Source organism: Lithobates pipiens, unplaced genomic scaffold (assembly GCF_037356315.1).
Source record: "Lithobates pipiens isolate NorthernLeopardFrog02 unplaced genomic scaffold, aLitPip1_a1.2 Scaffold_8, whole genome shotgun sequence".
NCBI lineage: Eukaryota > Metazoa > Chordata > Amphibia > Anura > Ranidae > Lithobates > Lithobates pipiens.
In genome coordinates, this window is record NW_027507903.1 from 330,748,122 (window position 1) to 330,775,850 (window position 27,729).

The 27,729-nt window shown below is 46.8% G+C and overlaps 1 protein-coding gene across 1 annotated transcript; it reads right to left on the minus strand.

The window, feature by feature from the left end:
* Positions 1-646: 646 nt before the first annotated feature.
* Positions 647-27,117, minus strand: LOC143962118 (uncharacterized). The gene is made up of 5 exons (XM_077471443.1): positions 26,477-27,117; positions 26,276-26,377; positions 22,963-23,927; positions 4,494-4,596; positions 647-1,385 (listed from the first exon to the last, which is right to left on the minus strand). The coding sequence occupies exons 1-5, from the start codon at positions 27,001-27,003 to the stop codon at positions 647-649; spliced, it is 2,436 nt and encodes an 811-aa protein (XP_077327569.1). The 5' UTR covers positions 27,004-27,117.
* Between the last annotated feature and the right edge of the window lie 612 nt (positions 27,118-27,729).

The window sequence follows — 27,729 nt, forward strand, 5'->3', positions numbered from 1 at the left end:
CGCAGATTCCCACACGGTGAAAGGGTAGGGAGGGGGAGGGGAGGGAGAGAGATAGAGAAAGAGAAAAGAAAAAAAGGTTAGAGCAACAAACAAAAGAACACATGTTAAGCAGGTAACTGTTATGCAACCAAACGTACAACCATTTAAGACCATGAACAGGCTTGACGCTCAGGTCTGGTCGGATTCCCAGGGGGCCACCAGAACCCGAACCCGAGGGCCGGGCCCGGCGGCCGCCTGGGAGTCCAGCTCCCCCCGTCTGACTCTGCAATTGAAGTGGACGGGTAAAAACGGGGGGGAGCAGGGGAGATGCAAATGCGACACCAATCGCCAGACATCTCCTAGAGTCCCGGATACATTGCCCACGCATCCAGGGGAGGGGGGGGGCGACTCAAAAGTACCAGGGAACCCACTAACTCGGGTCTCCAATTCGTACCAGCCTAATTGTGACACGTCAATAAGAGGGCACCAAGAGGGACAAGAAATGAACTCAGGGGACAGTGCATACGGGCAGGATCGTACTGTCCAGACAACGGTCCAAAGGCCAACCAACAAACAAAACAGGCCTTATTCCCTTTCGCCACACGGGCAAACGGAATAAAAAAAGGGAAAGAAAGTATGAAAAAAAAAAGAGTTGCTGCACCATCCTTCAGCCATGTCCTTGACGAGCAGATTTTTTCGGTGCTTCCCGGTTTCGAGGTCGTTGGCGGGATGGGACCTTCTGCCACAATGTCGGGGGGGCGGGCTGAGTAGCCACTAGGTCCCAATCCGGCAGCTGGGGCGGGCGGACGCCCAGATCTTCACAGAAGGCGTGGAGGTCTTCAGGGAACCGCAGGGAGGCCATCTTGCCTTGATGTTTACCTGTGAGGGAAATTGGGAATCCCCAACGGTAAGGGATGGCAGCTTCTTGGAGGGTGCGGAGGAGCGGCTGGAGAATTCTACGTTTCTGTAGCGTAAGCCAAGAGAGGTCCGGAAAGAGTTGGACTGGCGTGTTCCGGAAGGTCACCACCCGAGCCAGGCGTGCCTGTCTCATTATGTCCTCCTTGATGTGGAACGAGGTGAGTCTGCAAATAACGTCCCTGGGACTTGATGTTGCGTTTTTGGGGCGCAAGGCTCTGTCCATCTCAATAAACTTGGTAGGGGGTTCCCCAAGCAGTTCATTAAATATTTCCTGCAGAATAAATTGTAGATCTTCCGGGCCTTCCGCCTCCGGTATCCCCCTCACTCTTATGTTGTGCCTGCGCCCCCTGTTATCTAAGTCTTCCACATGGCGTTGCATATCTCTCAGGAGCGCGCGGTGGTCAGCCCCCTGCGTTTGGGTCTTGTGAATCGCTATCTTGGTCTCTTGAATCTCCTCCTCAGCCATCTCCACCCGGTCGGCCAGGTGCCTGAGACCGGAGTGTAGCATTTGTATTTCCGCTCTACAGGTAGACTTGACATCTTCTATCAATTGCTTAAAGTCTTCTTTGGTAGGAATTGCTTGCAGGTAATGTTGCCATTGCGGATGTATGGGCGGCTGGGATGAGCCTCCCACGTCGCCTCCGGTTGGTTGCTGATGGGGCGGCGGTGCAGGCCCGAGACTCCCGGACCCGCTCGCCCGTGTAGAAGGGTCAGGTTCGGCATGTAGGCCCCACACCCCCTCCCAGACAGGCAACGGGGCCGGACAGCTCCGGTCGACTGGCTATTTTCATTTACCTATTAGTAAGTTACTGCAGAGGATACAGCAGTGTAAATCTGTCCAACAGCAGGACAGTTTTAGTTAGGAATAATATGCCTGGTGCACGGTGTGTGATGTAATGTAAAGTGGTTTAGGTGTTTAGGTTTAGGTGTGCACACGTTTTGCATATATATATTTTTTATCAAACAATGTAAAAAAAATAGTTTCTTGGCAGACTGTCAGCGAAAACTGCCAGAAGAATTCTGTTCACCCCATTCTTAAAAAAATGGGGAAGGACCCCATTTAATAGGAGAAAGGTAGCTCAGGCGTTTACCATTGTAGGGTTAGATATAAATCAGTTGATTTGATGCATAGATTAGTGCAAACAGGCAGGGCACATACTAAAAAGTACCCTAGCTCTACAATTTAAAGAACTCAAGCATAGTTTGTTAATCTGGATGTAAACCCAACCATTAAAATAAATTTCATATAAGCTTTCCAGAGGATCTATTTTTTTCTGACCTGCAAAGTAAAAGCATAATGTAGCACATTATGTGAAACTTACCTGCAAACGAAGCCCTCCATCGATGCAATGTCACCGATGGAGGCTGCATCCACCTTAACCTGTCTTCCTTCTGGGTCCACAGACTCCGGCTATGTGACTGGCCAGAGCCGCGTGACATCACTCCCGCGGGTGCATGCAGGAGCCGCTGGTCACAGCACAGGGCTCTAAAGAAACATCACAGGTGGCCATTCCTTCAGAGCTTGTACACCGATGACATCTTTGGCTGCATATACAGTAAATATCTCCTAAACGGTGCACTTTTCGGAGATATTTACAGTACCTCTATGTAAGCCTTATTATAGGCTTACCTATAGGTACAAATAATCATTGAAATTTACAACCACTTTAATAGCTTCTGATACTGTACTAAAAGGTCCTCGCTAGGGCAGGACACACAACAGGTGCATTTAGATATAAAAATCCTTCCCTTCCCTCACCCCTAAGATACACAACAGAATGGTTTACATCTACCTACAAGCCTACACGCTTTACACTGTCTGTTCCTATGCACTTACAATAGCAGTCCCTATCCCAGCTAAGTACATTTTAAATATGGCTGCTGGGAAACCTGCCTTTTTATGGTGAGAAGCTGACACATAAGAAAGCCTCCTTTATTGACCATTCTAAACTGTCTGACCTAACTTCGAAAGCCATCAACAAGATTGCTGATAGCTGGTTGCTATGGCGGCAAGCAGCCACATTAGCTTGCCAGGGCCATATACTGCAAACGGGTTTTCTTTGCCTTGAACATGAAGCTCATCTCTAGTCCCCACTAGAAACCACTCTTACCCGTTTACTATATTTGAAATTTAATATCACTCACATATGATCTGGGTTAAATGAGAGTTCTTTGACCATGAGTGAAAGCTTTAACACAATAACAAAAATGTATTGGTATATAGTAAATTAGGCCTAGACTAATACACACAATCTATTTGTACAAGCAAAGGGTAAAAATCATGGATTAAATTAAGGAATACAGAGTATATTCCTTAAAATATTACTCTACAACAGGGCATCGGACATAAAAAAAACTTAAGACCAACATATTTAGATACAAGTACAAGGGAGATTATCCGTATTTACCATTCCTCTAGAGGCTCCATTCACGTGACTGCTCTGCCATAGAGAGTGTTTCGCTCCCATCTAGTCTGCGTATATCAATACAGGCTGGTGCCTCACTGGTTGGCATGGAGTGGCTCTGATTGGTGGGCTTCCCTATTCCTGCTTAAGGACTGGCTACGTCTCCAATCCCTATACTTTGCATAAGTCTGCCCCCTTTAAAGCAAATCCTTGTCCCAGACTATTTTGAGCAGGAAACTTAACCTTGTAAGTGGATTACATTTTCAGGGAAATGAAGTATACATGACGGACTGGTCACGGCCCCTCATTGCATATTCAAATATGGAATTCTTTGAAGTGAATATGTGTAGAACAATGAGGTTTGGGTTCCATTGTTTAGATACACAAGCCTAGGCACCAAATTGTCTGGTCTAACAGACACTTCTTTGAAGCTATGTTGCACGTACTCCATAGGTACAAGCTAAATTAAATAAATTCCTAATTACAATATTTTACAGTTATTAATGGAGATTTAACATAAACTCATAAGGCAACACCACTTTGTGTAGTAATATAGTAGAGTTCATAAATCCCATGTTTAAAGTGCAGAAAGCCATGACAACTAATCAGACCAAACCTTCATTTTTAATCATGCGCCCATAATGATGAACAAAAATGAAGTATGAATTATGGCTTTGGCACAGAGATATGTGTATAACATCACACTTTACCTTGTGCTGCCATGTAAATGATCATTTTTTGTACTGTCAAACCTTTCTCTGTTCTGGTGAAACTATCCTTTCTCGGATTGATTTCTGAAAAGGAGGGTCCTTCATTATAACCAGTGCTGTAATGAAGAAAGCTTCAGTTTCTGTATCCCTTTTGTAGGGAATGAGTCTAAAGGAGTATGTCATCAAAAATAAAACTCCTTTTGCAGGGGATACCTGCAGTTGCATCTATATCATATTGCTGATTTCTGAGAAAATAACAAGCCAATCACACAAACAGGAACTAAGATTTAAATTCTCTATACCAGCACGGTACTCTAGTTATTGCAAGCAAGTAACCTTTTTAATGATTTAAAAAAATATGTCTGCAGATTGCAATGGAAAGGTACTTTTTAAAGAGGAGCTCCAGTCTCACCCCCCAAAAAATGAAAAGTCAGCAGCAACAAATAATGTGGCAGCTGACTTATAATATAAGGACACTTACCTGTCCAAGGATCCAGCATTATCCTCACCAGAGCCGATTCTTAAATCAGCTTTGGGTGCAGGTTCCAGTATCTTAGGTAAGGGAAACCAGCAGTGAAGCCTTTCTGTAAGAAACCATACAATCATACGGAGACAGAAGTGCAGTTAAGGGCCGGTTCACACTGCAGGCGAGGCGACTCCGACTTGCCTCGCCGCGACCTGCCGCGACCTCAGCGGCAACTTGCAGATGACTTCTGTATAGAAGTCAATGCAAGTCGCCCCGAGGTCGCCCAAAAGTAGTACAGGAACCTTTTTTCTGAGTCGGAGCGACTCGAGTCGCTCCTCTCAGAACGGTTCCATTGTACAGAACGGGGGCGACTTGCGAGAGCGAGGCGAGGCGAGTCGTGTCGCCTCGCATCGCCCGCTGTGTGAACCGGCTCTTAATCACACTTGTTTAATAATAAAAATAAATAGAACAAACATAGTCAAAACATCTCTCTTTTAACCACTTGCTTACTGGGCACTTAAACACTATTCCTGCCAGACCAATTTTCAGCTTTCGGTGCTCTCACACTTTGAATGACAATTACTCAGTCATGTAACACTGTACCCAAATGAATTTTGTGTCCTTTTTTTCCCACAAATAGAGCTTTCTTTTGGTGGTATTTGACCACCTCTGAGTTTTTTATTTTTTGCGCTATAAATTAAAAACGCATTTTTCTTAGTTTATGGGATAAAATTTTGCAAATTATTATTTTTTTTAAATAAATTTTGGCCACAATTTATACTGCTACATATCTTTGGTAAAAATAACCCAAATGAGTGGATATTATTTGGTCTTTGTGAAAGTTAGAGAGTCCACAAGCTGTGGTGCGAATCATAAAAAATTGATCACACCTGATGTACTGGTGGCCTATCTCATTTCTTGCGACCAGAACAAGCCAGGCAAGTACAAATACCCCCCAAATGACCCCTTTTTTGAAAGTAGACATTCCAAGGTATTTACTAAGATGCATGGTGAGGTTTTTGATGTTGTCATCTTTTTCCCACAAAATTTTCAATGTAATAGGTTATTTCTCTCACATGGCATGTGTATACCACAAAGGACACCCCAAAATACGTTCTGCTACTCCTTCTGAGTATTACGATACCAAATGTGTGAGACTTTTACACAGCCTGGCCACATACAGAGGCCCAATATTGAAATAGCACCATCAGGCATTCTAGAAGCATAAATTACACATTTCATTTCTCAACCACCTATTACACTTTTGAAGGCCCTGGAGCACCAGGACAATGGAAATGCCCACAAAGTGACCCCATTTTGGAAAGCTAACACCCCAACGTATAATTTATGAGGCATAATGAGTCTTTTGAATGGTTCATTTTTTTTCCAGAAGTTTTGGGAAAATGTGAAAAAAAAATAAAAAATTTACGCAAAGTTGTCCATTTATAAGATATTTCCAACACATAGCATGTACATAGCAAAAATGACACCCCAAAATATGTTCTGCTACTCCTCCTGAGTATGGCAATACCAAATCTGTGAGACTTTTACACAGCCTGGCCACATACAGAGGCCCAATATTGAAATAGCACCATCAGGCGTTCTAGGAGCATAAATTACACATCTCATTTCTCAACCACCTATTACATTTTTGAAGGCCCTGGAGCACCAGGACAATGGAAATGCCCACAAAGTGACCCAATTTTGAAAAGCTAACACCCCAACGTATAATCTATGAGGCATAATGAGTCTTTTGAATGGTTAATTTTTTTCCAGAAGTTTTGGGAAAATGTGGAAAAAAAATGAAAACGCATTTTTTTTACGCAAAGTTGTCCATTTATAAGATATTTCCAACACATAGCATGTACATAGCAAAAATTATACCCCAAAATACGTTCTGTTACTCCTCCTGAGTATGGCAATACCAAATGTGTGAGATCTTTACACAGCTTGGCCACATACAGAGGTCCAACATGCAAGGAACACCATCAGGTGTTTCAGGGACACATAGCATGCACATACCAAGAATTACACCCCAAAATACATTCTGCTGAGCAAAGAGTACACAAAAGATTACCTGTGGTTTTAGCAGCGTAGTTGTCCACAGGATGATAGCACTGGTCCAGGCAGCAGGCAGGGACTTGGTCAGCAAAAGTGAACACAATTTTCCAGGCAACAGGCAGGTATACTGTCCATAGTCAATATAGGCAGCAGGCAGGGATACTGTCCATATATAGTCCAAGGTCAGTGCAGGCAGAGATTGTCAGCAGTGCCAAAATATTGGTCCTGGTAGTAGGCAGGAACATGGTCCATCCATGTGGTGTGGTCAGTTCATGCGACAGGCAGAGGCATGATGGTATAGGTCCTACAGGCAGCAGGCAGAAGTAGGGCCTCGTTCAGGACAGAATGGGGATAGGGGTAGAGGCTTCTCCCACCCAAATCTCTTTGAAGCCTCCGAGTCTCCAGACCCTAATCTAGGAATGAGAAAACAAATGAAATTGTCTTCTTCATCCAAAAAAACAATTCTGGAGCCCCTCACATATGTGAGACCCCTGTTATGAATCACACTAGTCCACTGAGAAGGTACAAGATCAGTCCAAGAGGTAGGCAAAAGGCATGGTCAAACAGTCCAGGGTCAGTTCCAGATCAGGCAGTGGTATGTACAGAATCGGTAGGCAGAAGCGTGTTCAAATAACAGTCCAGGGTCAGTTCCAGATCAGGCAGAGGCATAAGGGGTGTGAAGGTAAATGGCAGGAAGTGAGGGTTATGGTAGCCAAGGAAGGGTATGGGTCTTTACATACGTGTTGTATAGATTACATACGTGTTGTATATGGCCAAATTAAAGAAATAAATTTAATTTTTTTTATACCACTTGTATGTTCTTCTTGTGGCAAGGTAGGGTTCGAGCATCTGGTCGTTCAAGTCGACACCCCCCATGAACATGTTGTACTCATGGATACAAGTTGGTTTTTGTATTGGGCCATTCCTCCTGGTGATCTCAACAAAAGTGTTGCTGTGGATCGAAGAAAGCATGTACACATCCCTTCTGTCCCTCCACTTCACAGCCAAAATTTCCTCGTTCCGTAAACTCACCGCTTCGCCTTTTCTTAACCTTTTGTTGACGAGGCTTTGAGGAAAGCCCTTCCGGTTCGTCCTTACGGTGCCACATGCTGGAGTTTGCTTTCTATGGAGGTTGCAGAACATGGGTAAACTTGTGTAAAAATTATCCACATAGAGATGGTAGCCTTTCTCTAGGAGTGGGTTTATGAGTTCCCAAACAACTTTCCCACTCGATCCGATGTATTCGGGGCAATTAGGGGGATGTAGCTGGGTGTCCTTCCCTTCGTATACCATGAAGGAATATGTATACCCTGTGGCTCGGTCACACAATTTATACATTTTCACCCCATAGCGGGCCCTTTTGGAGGGAATAAATTGTTTTAGGCCCAGCCTGACAGAAAATTTGATCAGGGACTCATCCACACATATGTGTTGGTCTGGGGTAAACAACTGGGGGAAGATCTCAGAAAAATAATTTATTAGCAGCCGAATTTTGTAAAGTTTATCAAAATTTGGGTCATTTCGGGGAAGGCACTGGGTATTGTCGTTAAAGTGTAGGAATCTCATTATCATGAGATATCTGGTCTGGGGCATTATTGAGGAAAAGATGGGCATGTGATAGCTGGGGCGGGATGACCAATATGCACATATTTCATTTTTATTGTTTAGTCCCATACAAAATGTGAGGCCCAAAACATTTTTAAACTCCTCCACTGTTAGGGCTCTCCACTCGTAGGGATGGGCATAAGAGGACGTTGGGTTGCTTTCAATAAATTGTTGGGCATATAGGTTGGACTGGACCACAATCGATTCAAGCATGTCCTCGGTAAAAATTAAGTGGAAAAAGTACATCAGGGAAAAATTGTGTGTGTCCACCTGGACTCCTGGGTTGGCAGTGAAAGGGGGAACGTTAGCTTCTCCTGAGTTAAGAGGAAGCCACAAGGGGTTCTGGAGGGAATAGGGAAGGCTGGCATGGGTCCTAACCCTTTGGGGCCCAGTTGACACACTGGTACTTGGCCTTTGCTGAGGTACTGTGGTGCTGGTGGATGGCACTGCGTTGCCGGTGGATGGCTCTGCGGTGCTGGTGGATGGTACCGCCTCCTCACCAGTACGCCTTCGTCTGATGGGCAGACTATCATCTTCCTCCTCTGAGGCTGTCATTGTACCGCTGCTGAGGACAGGCTCGTAGTCCACGTCAGACTCACAATCTGAATATGAGGAGGAATCCGAAGCCGAGAGCTCCCCGTTGCTCTCGTCGGCTGCAAGAATATCATATGCCTCCTCGGCTGAATATAATCTTTGTGACATTTTTATTGATCACAAATGGCACTGACAGGTGACACTGTTGTGGCAGATGACACTGACAGGTGACGCTGATCTGGAAGATGACACTGACAGGTGACGCTGATGTGGCAAGTGACACTAGCAGGTGACACTAACAGCACTGATCACAGGTGACACTGACGTGGCAGGTGGCACTGACGTGGCAGGTGGCACTGACGACAGGTGGCACTGACAACACATGGCACTGACAACATGTGGCACTGGCAGATGGCACTGGAGGCAGATGGCACTGACAGATGGGGCTGGCAAATGGGGCTGACAGATGGCTCTGACAAATGGCGCTGGCAGATGGCGCTGGCAGATGGCGCTGACAGATGGCGCTGACAAATGTCGCTGGCAGATGTCCCTGGCAGATGGCGCTGACAGATGGCACTGGCAGATGGCACTGGCAGATGGCACTGGTAGATGACGCTGGCTATTTGCTCTTGCTAATTGCTCTGGCAGATGGGGCTGGCAGATGTCACTGGGGCTGGCAGATGACACTGGCAGATGGCACTGGGGCTGGCAGATGGCACTGGCAGGTGGCACTGGCACTGGCACATGGCACTGGGGCTGACAGTACTGGCAGATGGCACTGGGGCTGACAGATGGCACTGGGGCTGACACATTTTATATAATGTATCACGTTATAACTCACAGATCCTCTCTCTCCTCACACGCTGTCTCTCTGTGAGGAGAGAGAGACAGGACAATGGGAGATGATCTCATATGTTTACATTTGAGATCATCTCCCATTGGCAGCTGGGATCGCGCTGTAAACGGCCGCTTTGATTGGCCGTTCACAGCGATCTGTGTTTGCCTGTCTCTGGGAGACACTGCAAACACAAAAATTCCCTGATGCGCGCCCGCGGCGGCGCGCATTGCGGAAGTAAACACAAAGACGTCCAGGGACGGCCTCCCGGACGAAAGCGCCTGCTCTACAGCCGTCATTCGGCTATAGGGTGGGAACCGGTTAAGGAGTGCTTGCGGAAGCCTCCTGTACATTTGCCTCCGAGCTTTACAGTCCCACCCGTGGCTTCCTCACCTCCCATGCCTCCTGGTACCGAGTTGGTCAGTAAAGATGAACCCATGGACTTGGGCTTCACGTGTCTCTCTGCTGATGAGAGAACCTTTAGGAGGAGGGAGAGATTATGCCTTTATTGTGGCCAGGCAGGTCACTTTTTGAAGTCTTGTCCTACCCATCCAGGGAACACCCGAACCTTAAAGTGGTTGTAAACCCTTACAACACACTTTGACCTACAGGTAAGCCTAGATTAAGGCTTACCTGTAGGTCCAAGAAATATCTCCTAAACCTAAACGGTTTAGGAGATATTTACCGAAAGACAGGCACCGCTGTCTACGCGCATGTGCCGTAGACAGCAGTGTGCAGGCGCACTGAGCGTGGCGCCGTCAACGGCGATATGCCACGCATGGCGGCTTCCGTATGCATGCGCGGGAGTGACGTCATTGCGGCTTCGCCGAATGACAGCGGCGAAGCGGTGAGACCCACCGAGAAGATGGATGCGCCGGACTGCAGAGGACAGCGGTGACATCGCTTGCTCCTGTGTCAGGTAAGTGACACATAATGGACTACTATGCGATGCATAGTAGTCCATTATGCTTTACCTTTTCAGGGAATGAAAGAGGAAGTAAATTCATCAGGGTTTACTTACTCTTTAAGGTCCTGTTACCTTAGGTGGCATTGTTTCATCCCCAATTATCCAGAAGGATAAGCCCCTGGTTTCAGTCACCCTTTCTTAGGCTGAGTTGTCCGTCGAGATACAGGATTTAATCGACTCTGCGGCTTGCAGGCCTGTTCAGATGCTGCCTTTGTATTGAAGCACTCAATTCCATGGCAGCTGCGTAACTCTTGATGGGAGACCCGTACAGCCTGCCCATGTGACTCATGAGACGGTTCCATTGTCCATAGTCATAGGGGCTCTTCCCCATGAGATAATCCATTTCCAAGTTTTTTCCTCACCCAAGTTTCCATTGGTTATCCTTGGTTACAGAGGTACAACCCCTCTTTTGATTGGCTCTGTGCTGAGGTTCTCTCCTGGTCGCCACAATGCAGTAAGATATGCTTCCAGAAGGTAGCCAAGGTCCTGTGTACCTCTTCACTCTCCTCCCTGCCGGAGGAGTACCACGATTTTAGCGATATCTTTGACAAAGGTCAAGCCGATAGTTTGCCTCCACATCGGCTGTATGGTTGCTCAATTGAACTTCAACCTGATGCCATACCCCCTCGTGTCTGGGTTTACCCTTTGTCGGTCTTGGAGAATAAGGCCATGGAGGAGTATGTTGCAGACACACTTTCTCAAGGTTTCATCTGCAAATCCTCATTCCCTGCTGGTGCTGGTTTCTTCTTCATGAAGAAGAAGAGTAGTGAACCGAGACCTTGTGTAGTAATATAGTAGAGTTCATGAATCCCATGTTTTAAGTGCAGAAAGCCATGACAATTAATCAGATGAAACCGTAATTTTTAATGAATAGTTTAAAAAAAAGGGTGGTGTTAAACCAAATTAGGGAGTCTTTAAACAAGACCGTTCAGATGAGATAGTAGAATCAAATCGATAGAAGGGTGCAATTTTATTTGATACGCTGCAGTGGAGAGACACAACACACAGATATCCAGCTCTGCTGAGCTGACTGAAGAAGGAAGTATCTCTATCTTACAAACATAAAGTTAAACACTTAATAGTTATGAATATGCATAAGGTCTAGGCGTGTTTTAGGCTGTAATCTAGGTGTGGCTGTATAGTTAGTCAAATCAGCATTCATATCTTCTTAGTAGCCAGCAAACAGTTAAATAGGTGTATACATCATGTGACTGATAGAAAGTGAAACTGGACATGGATGCCACCATGACAGTTCTAGTTTAAACTATTTAGATAAGACAGTCTAATTTTAAGCCATCTTGGGTTCTTATCAGAAGTTCATGCCATCACAGGCATTCTTCAGCTTTGCCTCTCAGGAAAAAAAACAAGGCATCTAAGAAGGAAAGAAAGAAACCAAGCGTAATATAAATTCTTAAAGTGTTAGTCCATATATATATATATATATATATATATATATATATATATATATATATCACTATAATATCTTCCCAGCCTAATTTCATACCAGAGGGTCCACAGTGCTACTTCACTACTAAGTGGAGCAAAGTTCTTCTTAGGCTGTATGTGGATACATATCTTTACTCATTTGCATCAGCCATCTCGGCATCATATTAATCTGTTAATCTGGCTATCTGATAACACTCTATCTCTTCCTTGGGGTCATCTTCCTTATTTCTAACTGAGTAGAACTATAGGGGCCTGATGATGATGTGTGTGTGTATATATATATATATATATATATATATATATATATATATATATATATAATTAGATGGCTTGTTTCAATTCCATGGAAAACAAAACTACAGGATATGTGATGGCACAAGTTGCTGATAAGAACCAGAAAGCTTCGTAAAATTACTTCCTTATCATAACCAGTCTGAATAGACCAAATATTGCTCAATTGTCTTTTTTTGAGAGCCACATCATGTATATACTCATTAGACTGTTCCCTTGCTACTAAGAAGATATGAATGCTGATTGGACTAAACTATACGGTCACACCTATAACACGCCTAGTGCTTATGCATTTTCATAAAGTATATATGTTGTTAAACTTGATATTTTTAAGTCAGACACACTTCCTTCTTCGCTCGGCCTGGTAGTGATGAATATCAGTGTGTTGTGTCTCTCCACTGCACTGAATAATAAAGCACCTATTTATCTTATCTCAAGATCTGGACTCACTATCGCATCATCTGTCTTGTTTTGAGACTCCTAAATCGGATTTAACAGAATGGTGCCTTTTGACTCGCATACAGTCCAGTGGGCTCCTGGTCAGAGAGACAAGAAACTCACGTTGAGCATACAAGTGGCCACGATAAGAAACTGTTAGACCCCATTCACACCTGAGCGTTTTGTAGCTTGTCGCCTGAAGCTACAAAACGCTGGAGGGGAAAAAATCCATTATTCTTAATGGAGATGGTTCACATCTCCACTCCAAGTCGCCTGAAGCCCTATGCCTGAAGCTCAAACAAGTTCCAGACCCTTTTTTGTCACGCGAATCGGGCTGATTTGGGCGTTTTTATTCCCATAGAAACTAATGGAAACGCTCGATTCAAGCGTTTAGCGTGACAACAAGCGTTTCTATGGGCGTTTTGTCGCTGTATCTGCTCAAGAAAAAATATAATTTACATAATTTAAATAAGGAAATGACATAAAGGACATAAAAAATACACCGGAAGTGCACAGATCACCATTTTTAGCTCACATGGAGACCAGCAATATGGAAGGAGAACTGGATGAGACAGTATGTCTCCTAGATCAGGAGAGCTTCATAAGAATGGTGAAGGAGCACCCCTGTCTGTATGATACCAGAGATCCATGCTACAAACTGCGAGCGAGCAAGAGGAGGGCATGGAACCAGATTGCCATCCAAGTTTTTACAAACTGGGCAGACCTAACTGGCCATGTGAAGGATGAGAAAGGTAAGAGAAACCCCTGCAAACATAACCACAATAGGGACATAATAGGATGATTAGTACATTATAAGGCCCCTTTCACACTGGTACAGTGCGGGTGTTGGTGGGTTGGCGCATTGCTGTCATTTTGTTTGTGGTATGTGGCCTCTAGCAGGGGTTTTAACCCCCGCTAGCGGCCGAAAAAGGGTCACAATCGCACACAAAGCACCGCTGCAGCGGCGCTTTGCCAACGTTCTAGCGGCCGCTAGCAGGGCGGATTAAACCCCCGCTAGCGGCCGAAAAAGGGTTAATGCAGCAGTGCTTTGTGTGCGATTTTAACCCTTTTTAGGCTGCTAGCGGTGGTTAAAACCGCCCTGCTAGCGGCCGCTAGAACGCTGGCAGAGAGCCGCTGCAGCGGTGCTTTGTGTGCGATTATAACCCTTTTTTCGGCCGCTAGCGGGGGTTAAATCCGCCCTGCTAGCGGCCGCTAGAACGCTGGCAAAGGGCCGCTGCAGCGGTGCTTTGTGTGCGATTGCGGCCCTTTGCCAGCGTTCTAGTGGCCGCTAGCGGGGCGGTTTTAACCCCCGCTAGCGGCCGAAAAAGGGTTAAAATCGCACGCAAAGCACCGCTGCATTAACCCTTTTTTCGGCCGCTAGCGGGGGTTAAAACCGCCCCGCTAGCGGCCGCTAGAACGCTGGCAAAGGGCCGCAATCGCACACAAAGCACCGCTGCAGCGGCCCTTTGCCAGCGTTCTAGCGGCTGCTAGCAGCGGCGATTTGCCGGTGGTATAGCCACGCTGGCCCATTGATTTCAATGGGTAGGAGCGGTATCCACCGCTCCAAAGATGCTGCTAGCAGGACTTTTTTTACCGTCCTGCTAGTGCACTGCTCCAGCACTCCTGCTTTCACAGTGCAGTGAAAGGAGTCGCTTTTTCAGGTGCTATACAGGCTCCTTTCTCTCCATTGTGAAAGCCGGAGGGCTTTCACACTGGAGCGGTGCGCTAGCTAGTGAATACACTGCTCCTTCACTGCTTCCGCCTGAACAATGCCACAGTGTGAAAGGGGCCTATGCATGGGAGTAGTGATGGCCGAACGGTTCGCCCGGCGGTCGTTTCGCGGCGAATTTCCGACATTCGCGGTCCGCACGTTCGAACGCCTTTTTCCGTCGTTCGCCGCGGCGGACTTACGTGTTTAATGTATACAAGAACTTTAACCTTTGGTGACACGTTTATCATGTGATACAGGACAGCCAATTGAGACATGACAGCACATGGACACTTGTACATTCCCCCTAACCTATAAATACACCCGATCCGGTGGCCATTTTACATTCTTTCTTCTGTTACGATAGGGACAGGTTCCTGTGTGGAGTAGGGAGAGATAAACCACTAGCTATTTGGTACACAAAAGTTCTTTTCAGGACTGGTATAGGTGTTAGGTGTTGATAGGTTTGCTGTGCTGCTGATTCTTGCAGCAGCCTGAGTGTCTTTTGTTAGTTTAGAGAAAGGGAAAGGACGGTGTATGCTACAGGGACAGCCAGATTAGTCTTTCATCATCATCATCATCATCATCATCATTAGCTGTTACTATCAAGGTCCACAAAAGAGCTGTTCCAGTAACCACTAATCGTTCTCTTTTTTTGCCAATTTGTATAGGGACAGGAAGGAAGCAGTGTTGTCAGGCAGTGAGGGTAATTTTAAAGACTTGCTGTTATTATTAGTTCCACAAAGGTTCTTTTCAGGACTGGTATCAGTGGTACAGTAATAGGCTTGTACATGTATAATATTCTTTCTTCCAAATATAGAAAGGATATTATACTTGACTGCTGCCCTTCTGCTGCAGTCTGCTAAACATTCACAACTCACTTGTTCCACAAAAGTTCTTATAAGGACTGGTAACTTGGTATAGGGTGCTACGGTACATAGGCTTGAGTGCGGTACAGTCTGCTGTTCTGTAAGGACCGCTATCGGTCCACAATAGATAGGGTTGACGTGCACCACTGCTGACCGCTGCCCTATACTGCAGCAGTCCTTCAGCGGTATAGGGACTGACGTACAGTCTGCTAATCACTAACACACAACCTGCTTGTTCCACAAAAGTTCTTATAAGGACTGGTAACTTGGTATAGGGTGCTACGGTACATAGGCTTGAGTGCGGTACAGTCTGCTGTTCTGTAAGGACCGCTATCGGTCCACAATAGATAGGGTTGACGTGCACCACTGCTGACCGCTGCCCTATACTGCAGCAGTCCTTCAGCGGTATAGGGACTGACGTACAGTCTGCTAAACACTAATACACAACCTGCTTGGTCCACAAAAGTTCTTATAAGGACTGGTAACTTGGTATAGGGTGCTACGGTACATAGGCTTGAGTGCGGTACAGTCTGCTGTTCTGTAAGGACCGCTATCGGTCCACAATAGATAGGGTTGACGTGCACCACTGCTGACCGCTGCCCTATACTGCAGCAGTCCTTCAGCGGTATAGGGACTGACGTACAGTCTGCTAAACACTAATACACAACCTGCTTGGTCCACAAAAGTTCTTATAAGGACTGGTAACTTGGTATAGGGTGCTACGGTACATAGGCTTGAGTGCGGTACAGTCTGCTGTTCTGTAAGGACCGCTATCGGTCCACAATAGATAGGGTTGACGTGCACCACTGCTGACCGCTGCCCTATACTGCAGCAGTCCTTCAGCGGTATAGGGACTGACGTACAGTCTGCTAAACACTAATACACAACCTGCTTGGTCCACAAAAGTTCTTATAAGGACTGGTAACTTGGTATAGGGTGCTACGGTACATAGGCTTGAGTGCGGTACAGTCTGCTGTTCTGTAAGGACCGCTATAGGTCCACAATAGATAGGGTTGACGTGCACCACTGCTGACCGCTCACCTATACTGCAGCAGTCCTTCAGCGGTATAGGGACTGACGTACAGTCTGCTAATCACTAACACACAACCTGCTTGTTCCACAAAAGTTCTTATAAGGACTGGTAACTTGGTATAGGGTGCTACGGTACATAGGCTTGAGTGCGGTACAGTCTGCTGTTCTGTAAGGACCGCTATCGGTCCACAATAGATAGGGTTGACGTGCACCACTGCTGACCGCTGCCCTATACTGCAGCAGTCCTTCAGCGGTATAGGGACTGACGTACAGTCTGCTAATCACTAACACACAACCTGCTTGTTCCACAAAAGTTCTTATAAGGACTGGTAACTTGGTATAGGGTGCTACGGTACATAGGCTTGAGTGCGGTACAGTCTGCTGTTCTGTAAGGACCGCTATCGGTCCACAATAGATAGGGTTGACGTGCACCACTGCTGACCGCTGCCCTATACTGCAGCAGTCCTTCAGCGGTATAGGGACTGACGTACAGTCTGCTAAACACTAATACACAACCTGCTTGGTCCACAAAAGTTCTTATAAGGACTGGTAACTTGGTATAGGGTGCTACGGTACATAGGCTTGAGTGCGGTACAGTCTGCTGTTCTGTAAGGACCGCTATCGGTCCACAATAGATAGGGTTGACGTGCACCACTGCTGACCGCTGCCCTATACTGCAGCAGTCCTTCAGCGGTATAGGGACTGACGTACAGTCTGCTAATCACTAACACACAACCTGCTTGTTCCACAAAAGTTCTTATAAGGACTGGTAACTTGGTATAGGGTGCTACGGTACATAGGCTTGAGTGCGGTACAGTCTGCTGTTCTGTAAGGACCGCTATAGGTCCACAATAGATAGGGTTGACGTGCACCACTGCTGACCGCTCACCTATACTGCAGCAGTCCTTCAGCGGTATAGGGACTGACGTACAGTCTGCTAATCACTAACACACAACCTGCTTGTTCCACAAAAGTTCTTATAAGGACTGGTAACTTGGTATAGGGTGCTACGGTACATAGGCTTGAGTGCGGTACAGTCTGCTGTTCTGTAAGGACCGCTATCGGTCCACAATAGATAGGGTTGACGTGCACCACTGCTGACCGCTGCCCTATACTGCAGCAGTCCTTCAGCGGTATAGGGACTGACGTACAGTCTGCTAATCACTAACACACAACCTGCTTGTTCCACAAAAGTTCTTATAAGGACTGGTAACTTGGTATAGGGTGCTACGGTACATAGGCTTGAGTGCGGTACAGTCTGCTGTTCTGTAAGGACCGCTATCGGTCCACAATAGATAGGGTTGACGTGCACCACTGCTGACCGCTGCCCTATACTGCAGCAGTCCTTCAGCGGTATAGGGACTGACGTACAGTCTGCTAAACACTAATACACAACCTGCTTGGTCCACAAAAGTTCTTATAAGGACTGGTAACTTGGTATAGGGTGCTACGGTACATAGGCTTGAGTGCGGTACAGTCTGCTGTTCTGTAAGGACCGCTATAGGTCCACAATAGATAGGGTTGACGTGCACCACTGCTGACCGCTCACCTATACTGCAGCAGTCCTTCAGCGGTATAGGGACTGACGTACAGTCTGCTAATCACTAACACACAACCTGCTTGTTCCACAAAAGTTCTTATAAGGACTGGTAACTTGGTATAGGGTGCTACGGTACATAGGCTTGAGTGCGGTACAGTCTGCTGTTCTGTAAGGACCGCTATCGGTCCACAATAGATAGGGTTGACGTGCACCACTGCTGACCGCTGCCCTATACTGCAGCAGTCCTTCAGCGGTATAGGGACTGACGTACAGTCTGCTAAACACTAATACACAACCTGCTTGGTCCACAAAAGTTCTTATAAGGACTGGTAACTTGGTATAGGGTGCTACGGTACATAGGCTTGAGTGCGGTACAGTCTGCTGTTCTGTAAGGACCGCTATAGGTCCACAATAGATAGGGTTGACGTGCACCACTGCTGACCGCTCACCTATACTGCAGCAGTCCTTCAGCGGTATAGGGACTGACGTACAGTCTGCTAATCACTAACACACAACCTGCTTGTTCCACAAAAGTTCTTATAAGGACTGGTAACTTGGTATAGGGTGCTACGGTACATAGGCTTGAGTGCGGTACAGTCTGCTGTTCTGTAAGGACCGCTATAGGTCCACAATAGATAGGGTTGACGTGCACCACTGCTGACCGCTCACCTATACTGCAGCAGTCCTTCAGCGGTATAGGGACTAAGAGTTTTGTCACAGGGTCATTTAAAAAATGACATGCAGAGGAAGAGGCAGGCCCTTCCGCAGGGGTGGTAGGGGTAGGGCAGGAGCAACAGGCTTGAGCCAAAGTGGGAAGTTGCAGAAGGTGCGTTCAATTACTTTAAAGGATGCACCAGACTTGGTTGAGTGGCTCGCTCAGCCTTACTCTTCTGCACCCTCCTCATCCTCTCGATCTGCACCCTCTTCTTCACTCTCTGCTATGTGCACCCCCAAAGACACTACCACCAACAACACGACCACCACCACCACCACCACATACCTTCCGCTTGAGTCACTGGAATTATTTTCCGATCCATATCAAGAGGACATTTCTGATGCGCAGCCACTCTTGGTATTGGATCAGGAAGAGGAGGTAGCAACAAGCGCTACTCAGCAGTCTGACGCCAGTACCCAGATCAGCCCAAGGAGGAGGTTGGTCCCCGGTGTTGCTGCCTACTCCGAGATCTCTACTTATAGCGGTGGGGAAGGTGACGTTGATGATGACGTGTCTAGTGATGTCACGTGGGTGCCCACAAGAGAGGAAGAGGAGGGGAGTTCAGAGGGAGATATGGACCAGCAGATAGGGAGGAGAAGCAGCAATGACTTACATTGCACAGCAGGGACAAAGCAGACTGCAAATGTATCAGGAGCGAGTCATCGACCATGTACGGTCACATCTGGCGCTCCCAGGACACCGGCACATGGCTCCGCAGTGTGGGCTTTTTTTAACGTGTCCGCTGCTGACAATAGCGTTGCCATCTGCAATCTTTGCAGTCAACGCGTTAGTCGCGGTAAGCCCAATACTCACCTAGGGACGACCGCCTTAAGAAGGCACATGAGCAGCCATCACCGAGCCCAGTGGGAGCAACGGAACACACAAAGCCACACTGCAGGCTCTCACCGTCCAGCCTCGTCTTCTACTTCTCCTTCTCCTCTCTCCTCACAATTGTCCTCCACTCCACCTTCCATCACGCCAAGCTCACATTTTTCTGCAAAAAGGCAGGCTTCCGTGGGCCTAATGTTTGAGCGTAAAAAAATGATGATGCCGGATAACCCTCTTGCCCAACGGTTGGCGGCTGGCTTGTCAGAACTCATAGCCCGCCAACTACTGCCATATAAACTGGTGGACTCGGAGGCCTTTCGCAAATTTGTGGCCATTGGAACACCACAATGGAAGGTCCCAGGAAGGAAGTATTTCTCAGAGAAGGGCATCCCAGAGCTATATGGCCATGTTCAGCGGCAAGTGAATGTATCTCTGGCACACAGTGTCGGTGCCAAGATACATCTGACCACAGACACGTGGTCTAGCAAACACGGGCAGGGAAGGTATATCAGTTTTACTGCCCACTGGGTGAACCTTCTGACGGCCGTCAAGCATGTAACCCGTGGCACCCGTGTAGATTTGGTTTTACCGCCACGGATTGCATGCAGGCCTGACTCTTCTTCTCCTCCTCCTACTCCATCCTCCTCCCTCTCCTCCTCAGCTGCCTCCTCCTTTTCCGCTGCTAGCGTCTCTTCCACTGCACCGCCCAAGCTCCCCAGAACCTATTCCACATGCCAGGTGAGACGTTGCCATGCCGTGCTGCGTCTGTTGTGCCTGGAAGCAAAGAGCCACACTGGCCCGGCACTCCTTTCAGCTTTGCGTTCACAGGCAGATGAGTGGCTAACACCGCTCAATTTGACAGTTGGTAAAGTGGTGTGTGACAACGGTGCCAATCTGCTTAGCGCATTGAAACAGGGCAAAATCACGCACGTGCCGTGCATGGCACACGTCTTAAACTTGGTCGTGCAGCGATTCCTTGTCAAATACCCTGGGGTCCAGGACATCTTGCGGCAGGCAAGGAAAATCTCGGCCCATTTCAGAAGATCTTACACGGCCATGGCTCGCCTTGCTGACATTCAGCGGCGACACCATCTGCCGGTCAGACGTCTTATTTGCGATTGCCCGACGCGATGGAACTCAACCTTCTATATGCTTGATAGGCTGCTCCAGCAGAAACGTGCAGTTAACGTCTACCTGTATGAACTCTGCGAAAGAAACGGTTCTGGGGAGCTGGGTTTTTTTTCACCGCGCCAGTGGCTGCTCATGCGCGACACATGCAGACTTCTGCGGCCATTTGAGGAGATCACCAAACTGGTCAGTCGCAGCCATGGCGCCATCAGTGACATGGTACCTTATGCCTTCTTTCTGGAGCGTGCATTGCGTCGTGTCATTGATCAGGCTGTGGAGGAGCAGGAGCGGGAAGATGAGGAAGTCGCAATGCTGGATGAATTCCCAGGGGGGGCTACTCTATCTGAGACAAGTCAACAACAGGAGTCTGATGAGGAGTCAGAGGAGGATGGTGCCGGGGCGGATGAGCAGGAGCAAGAAGAGCATGCTTTAAACCTTTCTGGGATCCCTGTTGTGCGTGGATGGGGAGAGGAGAATGAAGAGGACGACATTATCCTGGATGATGAGCAGGAGCCAGGCCACCACACCGCTTCCACTTTAGTGCAAATGGGGGCCTTCATGCTCCAGTGTTTTAATAGGGACCCCCGTATAAAAAGCATGAGGGTCAAGGACCAGTACTGGGTGGCAACGTACTTAGACCCCCGGTACAAACACAAAATGGCGGAAATGTTACCGCCGTCGCAGAGGGCTGTCAGAATGCAGCACTTCCAGGCCTTGCTTCGAGAAATGCTGCATTCTGCTTTTGCGTGCGCTGGCAGAGGAGCAATTCCCACTCCCAGAGAAGGATTTGCGGGTACCAATCCAACAGCGCCTGCAAGAAGAGGCCGGTTTGAAGATGTGTTGGTGACTTCGGATATGAGGTCATTCTTTCAGCCGACCCATCGACAGGTGTCATCCGGATCCAGCATCAGGGAACGCCTAGACCGTCAGGTGTCCGACTACATTGGGTTAACGGCCGATGTGGACGCTCTGAGGAGTGATGAACCCCTAGACTACTGGGTGGGCAGGCTTGACCTCTGGCCAGAGCTTGCCCAATTTGCAATCGAACTGTTGGCTTGCCCCTCATCCAGTGTCCTGTCCGAAAGGACGTTCAGCGCAGCAGGGGGGATTGTGACCGATAAGCGTACTCGCCTAGCTCACCACAGTGTTAACTACCTCACATTTCTAAAAATGAATGAGGCATGGATCTCGGAGGAATTCAACACATGTGACCAGTAGACCATGTATATGTCTATAAACTATTTTTTTAATCAAGCACACAGACCTTCTTAATTCATTTGGCTCACTTCCTTGACCCAAAAAAGCACACCGTACTATATGCCCCTACCCTCCTCTTTGAAGAGGTTGAGCGGTGTCATATTTCTACTGGGGCTGCTTATGATATCCCTGTGCTGTGCTGACTTCCTCCTGGGGGTTCTTATTATGAAGGGATCACACTATCCCTGTGCTGTGCTGACTTCCTCCTGGGGGTTCTTATTATGAGGGGATCACACCATCCCTGTGCTGTGCTGACTTCCTCCTGGGGCTGCTTACGGTGCTGCTGTCAGTGCTGTATGTCACGGTGCTGCTGTCAGCGCTGTATGTCACGGTGCTGCTGTCAGCGCTGTATGTCACGGTGCTGCTGTCAGCGCTGTATGTCACGGTGCTGCTGTCAGCGCTGTATGTCACGGTGCTGCTGTCAGCGCTGTATGTCACGGTGCTGCTGTCAGCGCTGTATGTCACGGTGCTGCTGTCAGCGCTGTATGTCACGGTGCTGCTGTCAGCGCTGTATGTCACGGTGCTGCTGTCAGCGCTGTATGTCACGGTGCTGCTGTCAGCGCTGTATGTCACGGTGCTGCTGTCAGCGCTGTATGTCACGGTGCTGCTGTCAGCGCTGTATGTCACGGTGCTGCTGTCAGCGCTGTATGTCACGGTGCTGCTGTCAGTGCTCTGTATTACGGTGCTGCTGTCAGATGCCTCTATCACGGTGCATGTGTCATTCCGGTATGTCACGCTGCTGGTGATCATCTCCTGCACCCTCTTCTTTGCCTACCCTGGTCCCTGACCTTCCCTCTCCTCCATTGCCTTCATTAGCTCCATAGTCCTGAATTGTTAGAACAATTTCCCAAATAAAATAAAAATGCTTGTAGTTATCGATCCCAAATTCACCTCATACATGTATTATGTCATTGTCCAGATGGTGGGACTACGTTTTACCCCCTAATAATTACCACGTGGCCGCAAATTCGACATGAAGGTTTGCAAAGTTCGCCTCCCATTGAAGTCAATGGGGCCCGCGGCGAACGTTCTGTTTCGCGAACGTTTGGGTCCGTTCGCATTTCGCGTTCGCGAAACGTCCCGTCGGAAGTTCGTCCATCACTACATGGGAGTATGAGTATAGTATTAGCAGAATGTCATAAATACATGATGACACACTCTGACCCCTAGTGGATATTGGAAGGATACTGCACAAAAAAAGTATATATTTAAAAAAAAAAAACATGAGACTTCTTGTCAATACATCAAGCATTTTTATTAATAAATCAGTACAGCATAGTATATGGTCGTATTTACAAAGAACTAAAGTGTTTAATTTATTATATTGCCTCAAGCTGCCATGGGATGGTCCTGCTGGAGACATGAAGTAGGAGGCAAATTGATCCCTGACCTGTGTCCCTTGTCTGCTTCCACGAACACCGGTCCAATGAACTCTTTCCATGTTCTCATGTACTGGGTCCTCGAAGTCAAATCCATCCCGCTGGCGAACAAAATTATGCAAGGCACATGCAGCTTTAACAACACAAACTGCATTTTGCATGTTGAGAACAATGGGAGTGTGCAGTACCCGCCATTTGTTTGCCAATATGCCAAATGCACATTCGACAACGCGACGTGCTCGTGTTAGTCTATAATTAAACACACTCCTCTGTTCAGTCAGGTTGTGCCCCGAGTAAGGCCGTAGAAGATGCTTACTCAGAGCAAAGGCCTCATCTCCAACAAAAACACTGGGTAGGGGAGGGCCATTTGTGCCAGGGAGTGGCCTGTTTTCTGGAAGGTCCAGAGAATTGTTGCGCAGCAGGTGTCCAAATGATGAATGTGAAAAAATAGAGTCAGCGCTGCTACCATATGATCCAATGTCAATGTAGCTGAAGCAATAATTAGCATCAGCCACTGCCATTAACACAAAAGAAAAATATTTCTTATAATTAAAATACTGGCTTCCACTACCCATGGGCTTTACGATGTGAATATGTTTCCCATCGATGGCTCCAACACAGTTGGGGAAGTTGCAGCGTTGCCAGAAAACTTCTGAGATCCTTGACCAGTCTTCCGCTGTAGGTTTTTTGAAAACAATATCCTTTAGTATGTTGTAAATAGCAGAGCAAGTGTCACGAATTATGTAGCTTGCTGTGGATTTTCCAACACAAAAGGCATAGTGTATACTCGATAAAGATTGTCCGGTTGCTAGGTACCTACAAAGAAATAAACATATATATTTCAATGTGTTTTTTAACAGTTAAACTGCTCAAAATAGAGTGGAAGAGTATACGTGATGCCTACACTCGACATCTAAGACTGCAAAGGGAATTTAGGAGTGGATCTGGGGCATGTGCTCCGAGAGATTATCTGCATGCAAGAGAAATGGAATTCCTTCGGCCATTGCTGGCTTTGGGGCGGTAAGCTATCATCTGTGTACGAATGTCATTAAACAAAATGTAAAGAGAAAGTTATAATAATTCAATTCTATTTTCAGGACTGAAAACTGCTGGGAGGACAGTAATCCAAATGATGATTTGGACACAGATGCTAGTCAGCAAGCAAGCCAAGCATCAAGTGATCAAAGTCAGCAAGCAAGCCAAGCATCAAGCATCAAGCATCAAGTGATCAAGCAGGTCAAGATCTGGAGAGCCAATTGTCGACTCCAGCACGGTCTACATCTGAGACACATGTGCGAGATGAGGAGTCCCTACTATCCATTTCTGCTCGTGTACCTGCTAGAGCAATAAGAAGGAAGGCTTCTGAACCTGACTTCAACCGCATGCTGGACATTATGACCAGTATGTCAGAAAAAATGAACAGCAACAGGTCTCATGTGCTGGTTTCTGCAAGATGTCTGGAAGGTCTGATGGAGAAGATACCATCAGAACTCCAGGCAGACATGTTGGCAGGTACCATACGCTATATTGCGACTTTTATACCACCAACCCCCACATATAGGCCCTCAGAGCCTCCGCCACCTTATGGTCCCTATGCAAATCACCCCCCGCCCCATCTGCCAGCACCACCATCCTCTCATTACCTTCCTCTGCCAACACCACCACCTTCAAATTACTTTCCTCTGCCAACACCACCACCACCACCACCACCACCACCTTCTAATTGGCAGCAAAATGAGAATCCCTCTACCTCCACCTGGTCACAATATGGCCATGCAATGAATGTGGTGAATACACCCAATGAGGGAGTCAACTCCTCCCAAACATTCCATCGCCTCTAATTTTTTTTTTTGGTTGATGAGCTACGTTACCTCTATTTCTTTGTTAAGCTGTATATCTGCAAAACTAACAAACGAACAGAAAAAGTTATAACAGAAAAAGTTATATTTCAGTAATATTTTAAAGCGGTAGTAAACCCGCAAATTTTTTATTTTTTTTTAAACCTGCAAAGCAAAAGGCATAATGAGCTAGTATGCACCGCATACTAGCTCATTATGAAATACTTACCTTAGAACGAGGCCCCGACATCTGGCCCGATCCAGCTGACATGCTCCCTCTGCGTTTCTTCCGGGTATCGCGGCTCCGACGCTGTGAGTGGCCGGAGCCGCGATATCGTCACTCCCGCGCATGCGCGTGGGAGATTTCATTCCGGCCGGCAGGCCACTGCTGGATTTTCAGGCCGAGAATCCCCTTGTGCGCATGCGCCGCTGCAGTCAGCGGCACATACCGAGGGGAATATCCTAAACCGTACAGGTTTAGGAGATATTTTTTTTACCTACAGGTAAGCCTTATTATAGGCTTTCCTGTAGGTAAAAGTTAAAAATTCGAGTATACAACCACTTTAAATAAAAAAAATAAAGTTTTTATTTGGCTTTAAAAATGTGTGATTGGTGTTTATTTTATGCATATAAAAAATGATTCATATTAGGTTCTTCATTAATCTCAGTTAAGCCCCAAACCAATTTGCAGCCAAAGGACCAGGCCCCTTTTTGTGATTTGGCACTGCGTCGCTACAATTGCGCGGTCGTGCAACGTGGCTTCAAAACAAAATTTATGTCCTTTATAGGGGATAGTTTTATAGCATTTTTATCTTTTTTTTTTTCCTGTAATGGTGGCGATCAGCGATTTTTATTGTAACTGCGACATTTTTGCAGACACATCGGACATTTTTAACACCTTTTTGGACACTGGCAGGAAGGTGTTAACCACTAGGGGGCAGTGTAGGTGTTATGTATGACGTTATGTGGTTTTTATTTTAGTGGGCGTGGCCTGGCATGTGACGTCACTGATTGTCTTTCTGATCGGTGACAGCCACAGTAGGAAGCACGGGGAGAGGTTTGTCTACTCGGATCTCTCCTCGTTCTTCAGCTCTGTGACCCGATTGCGGGACACCAGCGGCGATCAGGTCCGCTGGTCCCGCGGCCACGGTCACAAAGTTTAGGACCGGGTCAGGAACGCACCACCGGCGGGGCACTCCCGATCCACGGCTGGGCACTGAGCAACGTACATGTATGTGCTTGTGTCCAGCCGTGCCATTCTGCCGATGTACATTGGCGTGAGGTGGTAAGTGGTTAAAAAATTTAATAGAAATATGAAAATATTACCTCAGTGTGATAATTAGTCGTTCCATAGGGGGTATACTGTTCCGAAAATATGTGTCCATTCGCTGCAACCGACTACTGAGTAAACCCAGTAACTCATCAAAGCTGTGAAAAAAAAATAACAAATATGGCGTTTATTAGTGGACGTTATAAAATAAGACAGGAACAATGTCAAACATCATGAATCCAACTATTTTGACTAACCTTTTTATGGACATCCTGGTGTAGTCCAAAAATGTATCTTCATGGTCACGTAGGTCACTGTACATAACCCAAAATTGCCCTCTCTCTTCCCGATCGGCAATTACGGGGTGGATCCAATATCTGCGTGCCCTCTTCTTCCTTCTCTCTTGTTCATGCAGAAAAAATGTGGCAACAGCGGATGCTGCCACAAAACATGCCATCTCATCGTCACTCATCTTTGTAGTAGATAGTAGATATGGAGCAGGGAGCACAATGCTGAACCGGAAGTACATGAGCACAATGCTGAACCGGAAGTACATGAGCACAATGCTGAACCGGAAGTACATTAAAGTACAGTACTCAGGAAGCAGATGAAAAAAGATTAATATTTTTCCTATTGGCTGAAAAAAAAACGCTGAAGTTAAAAAACGCCGGAAAACGCTGTATGCAAACGCGCGAATACGCGCGACAAAACGCTGGTAAAAACGCTCAAACACGCTACGCTCAGGTGTGAATGCAGCCTTACTCTTACTTATTCTGCTCTCCATGGCAATTAATTAGTCAGTGTCTGGGGTCCATTGGCTGAAGGAGTCTTATGCTGTTGATGAGATGGTGAGATTAAGGTAAAATTATGTGTAAATAAAGTGATGTTGATTTTACACAGTTTGAACCAAATATTTCCTTTACTTTACCTGCTGCAGAAAGAGCCGATAATAATTATCAATGTTGATGTTTTGTTTCTATTCTTGGGGTGTCAATAGATTTATGAAACTTGTGAGAAGATCTGACCAGAGGACTGTAGTAGTGAGCCTGTGTGGCGAGTAATGCCTGTGTGGCCACATGTAATATGTGCCATTTGACTGCTACTGTGTGTAGCCCGGAGAAAAAAAAAAAAAAAATATATATATATATATATATATAATATATATATATATTACAAGTTTTGGGTGACGACCCGGGAATTATTAGAGACTCGAGAGTGAGAACTCTAGACTGAGATCATGGCCCTCTCATGGACCTTTCAAGCCTGAAAGGTAGATGTGGCACAAGTCCTATGACTGACATGACAGACAGAAAGATTTGGACAGTGGTTAATAACTGACCCTTAAGCCGCGTACACACGGGCGGACTGCCTGTCCAACTTAGTCTGCCGAAACACATTTCAGCGGACAGTCCGCTCGTGTGTGGGCTTCAGCGGACTTTTTCAGCGTGCAGTCTGGCGGACTAAGTATTTCGGAATTTCCGTAATATTGTCCGTCCAACTTTGGTTTCAG

Excerpts from the sequence above, each read along its gene's own strand:
- LOC143962118 (XM_077471443.1), bottom strand. The coding sequence starts at position 27,003 with ATGGAGAGCAGAATAAGTAAGAGTAAGGCTGCATTCACACCTGAGCGT. Across the intron at positions 23,928-26,275 it reads CGACTAATTATCACACTGAG|GTACCTAGCAACCGGACAAT; the intron begins GTAATATTTTCA and ends ATTTCTTTGTAG. Across the intron at positions 4,597-22,962 it reads GCTTGATGTATTGACAAGAA|AAAGGCTTCACTGCTGGTTT; the intron begins GTCTCATGTTTT and ends GGTTTCTTACAG.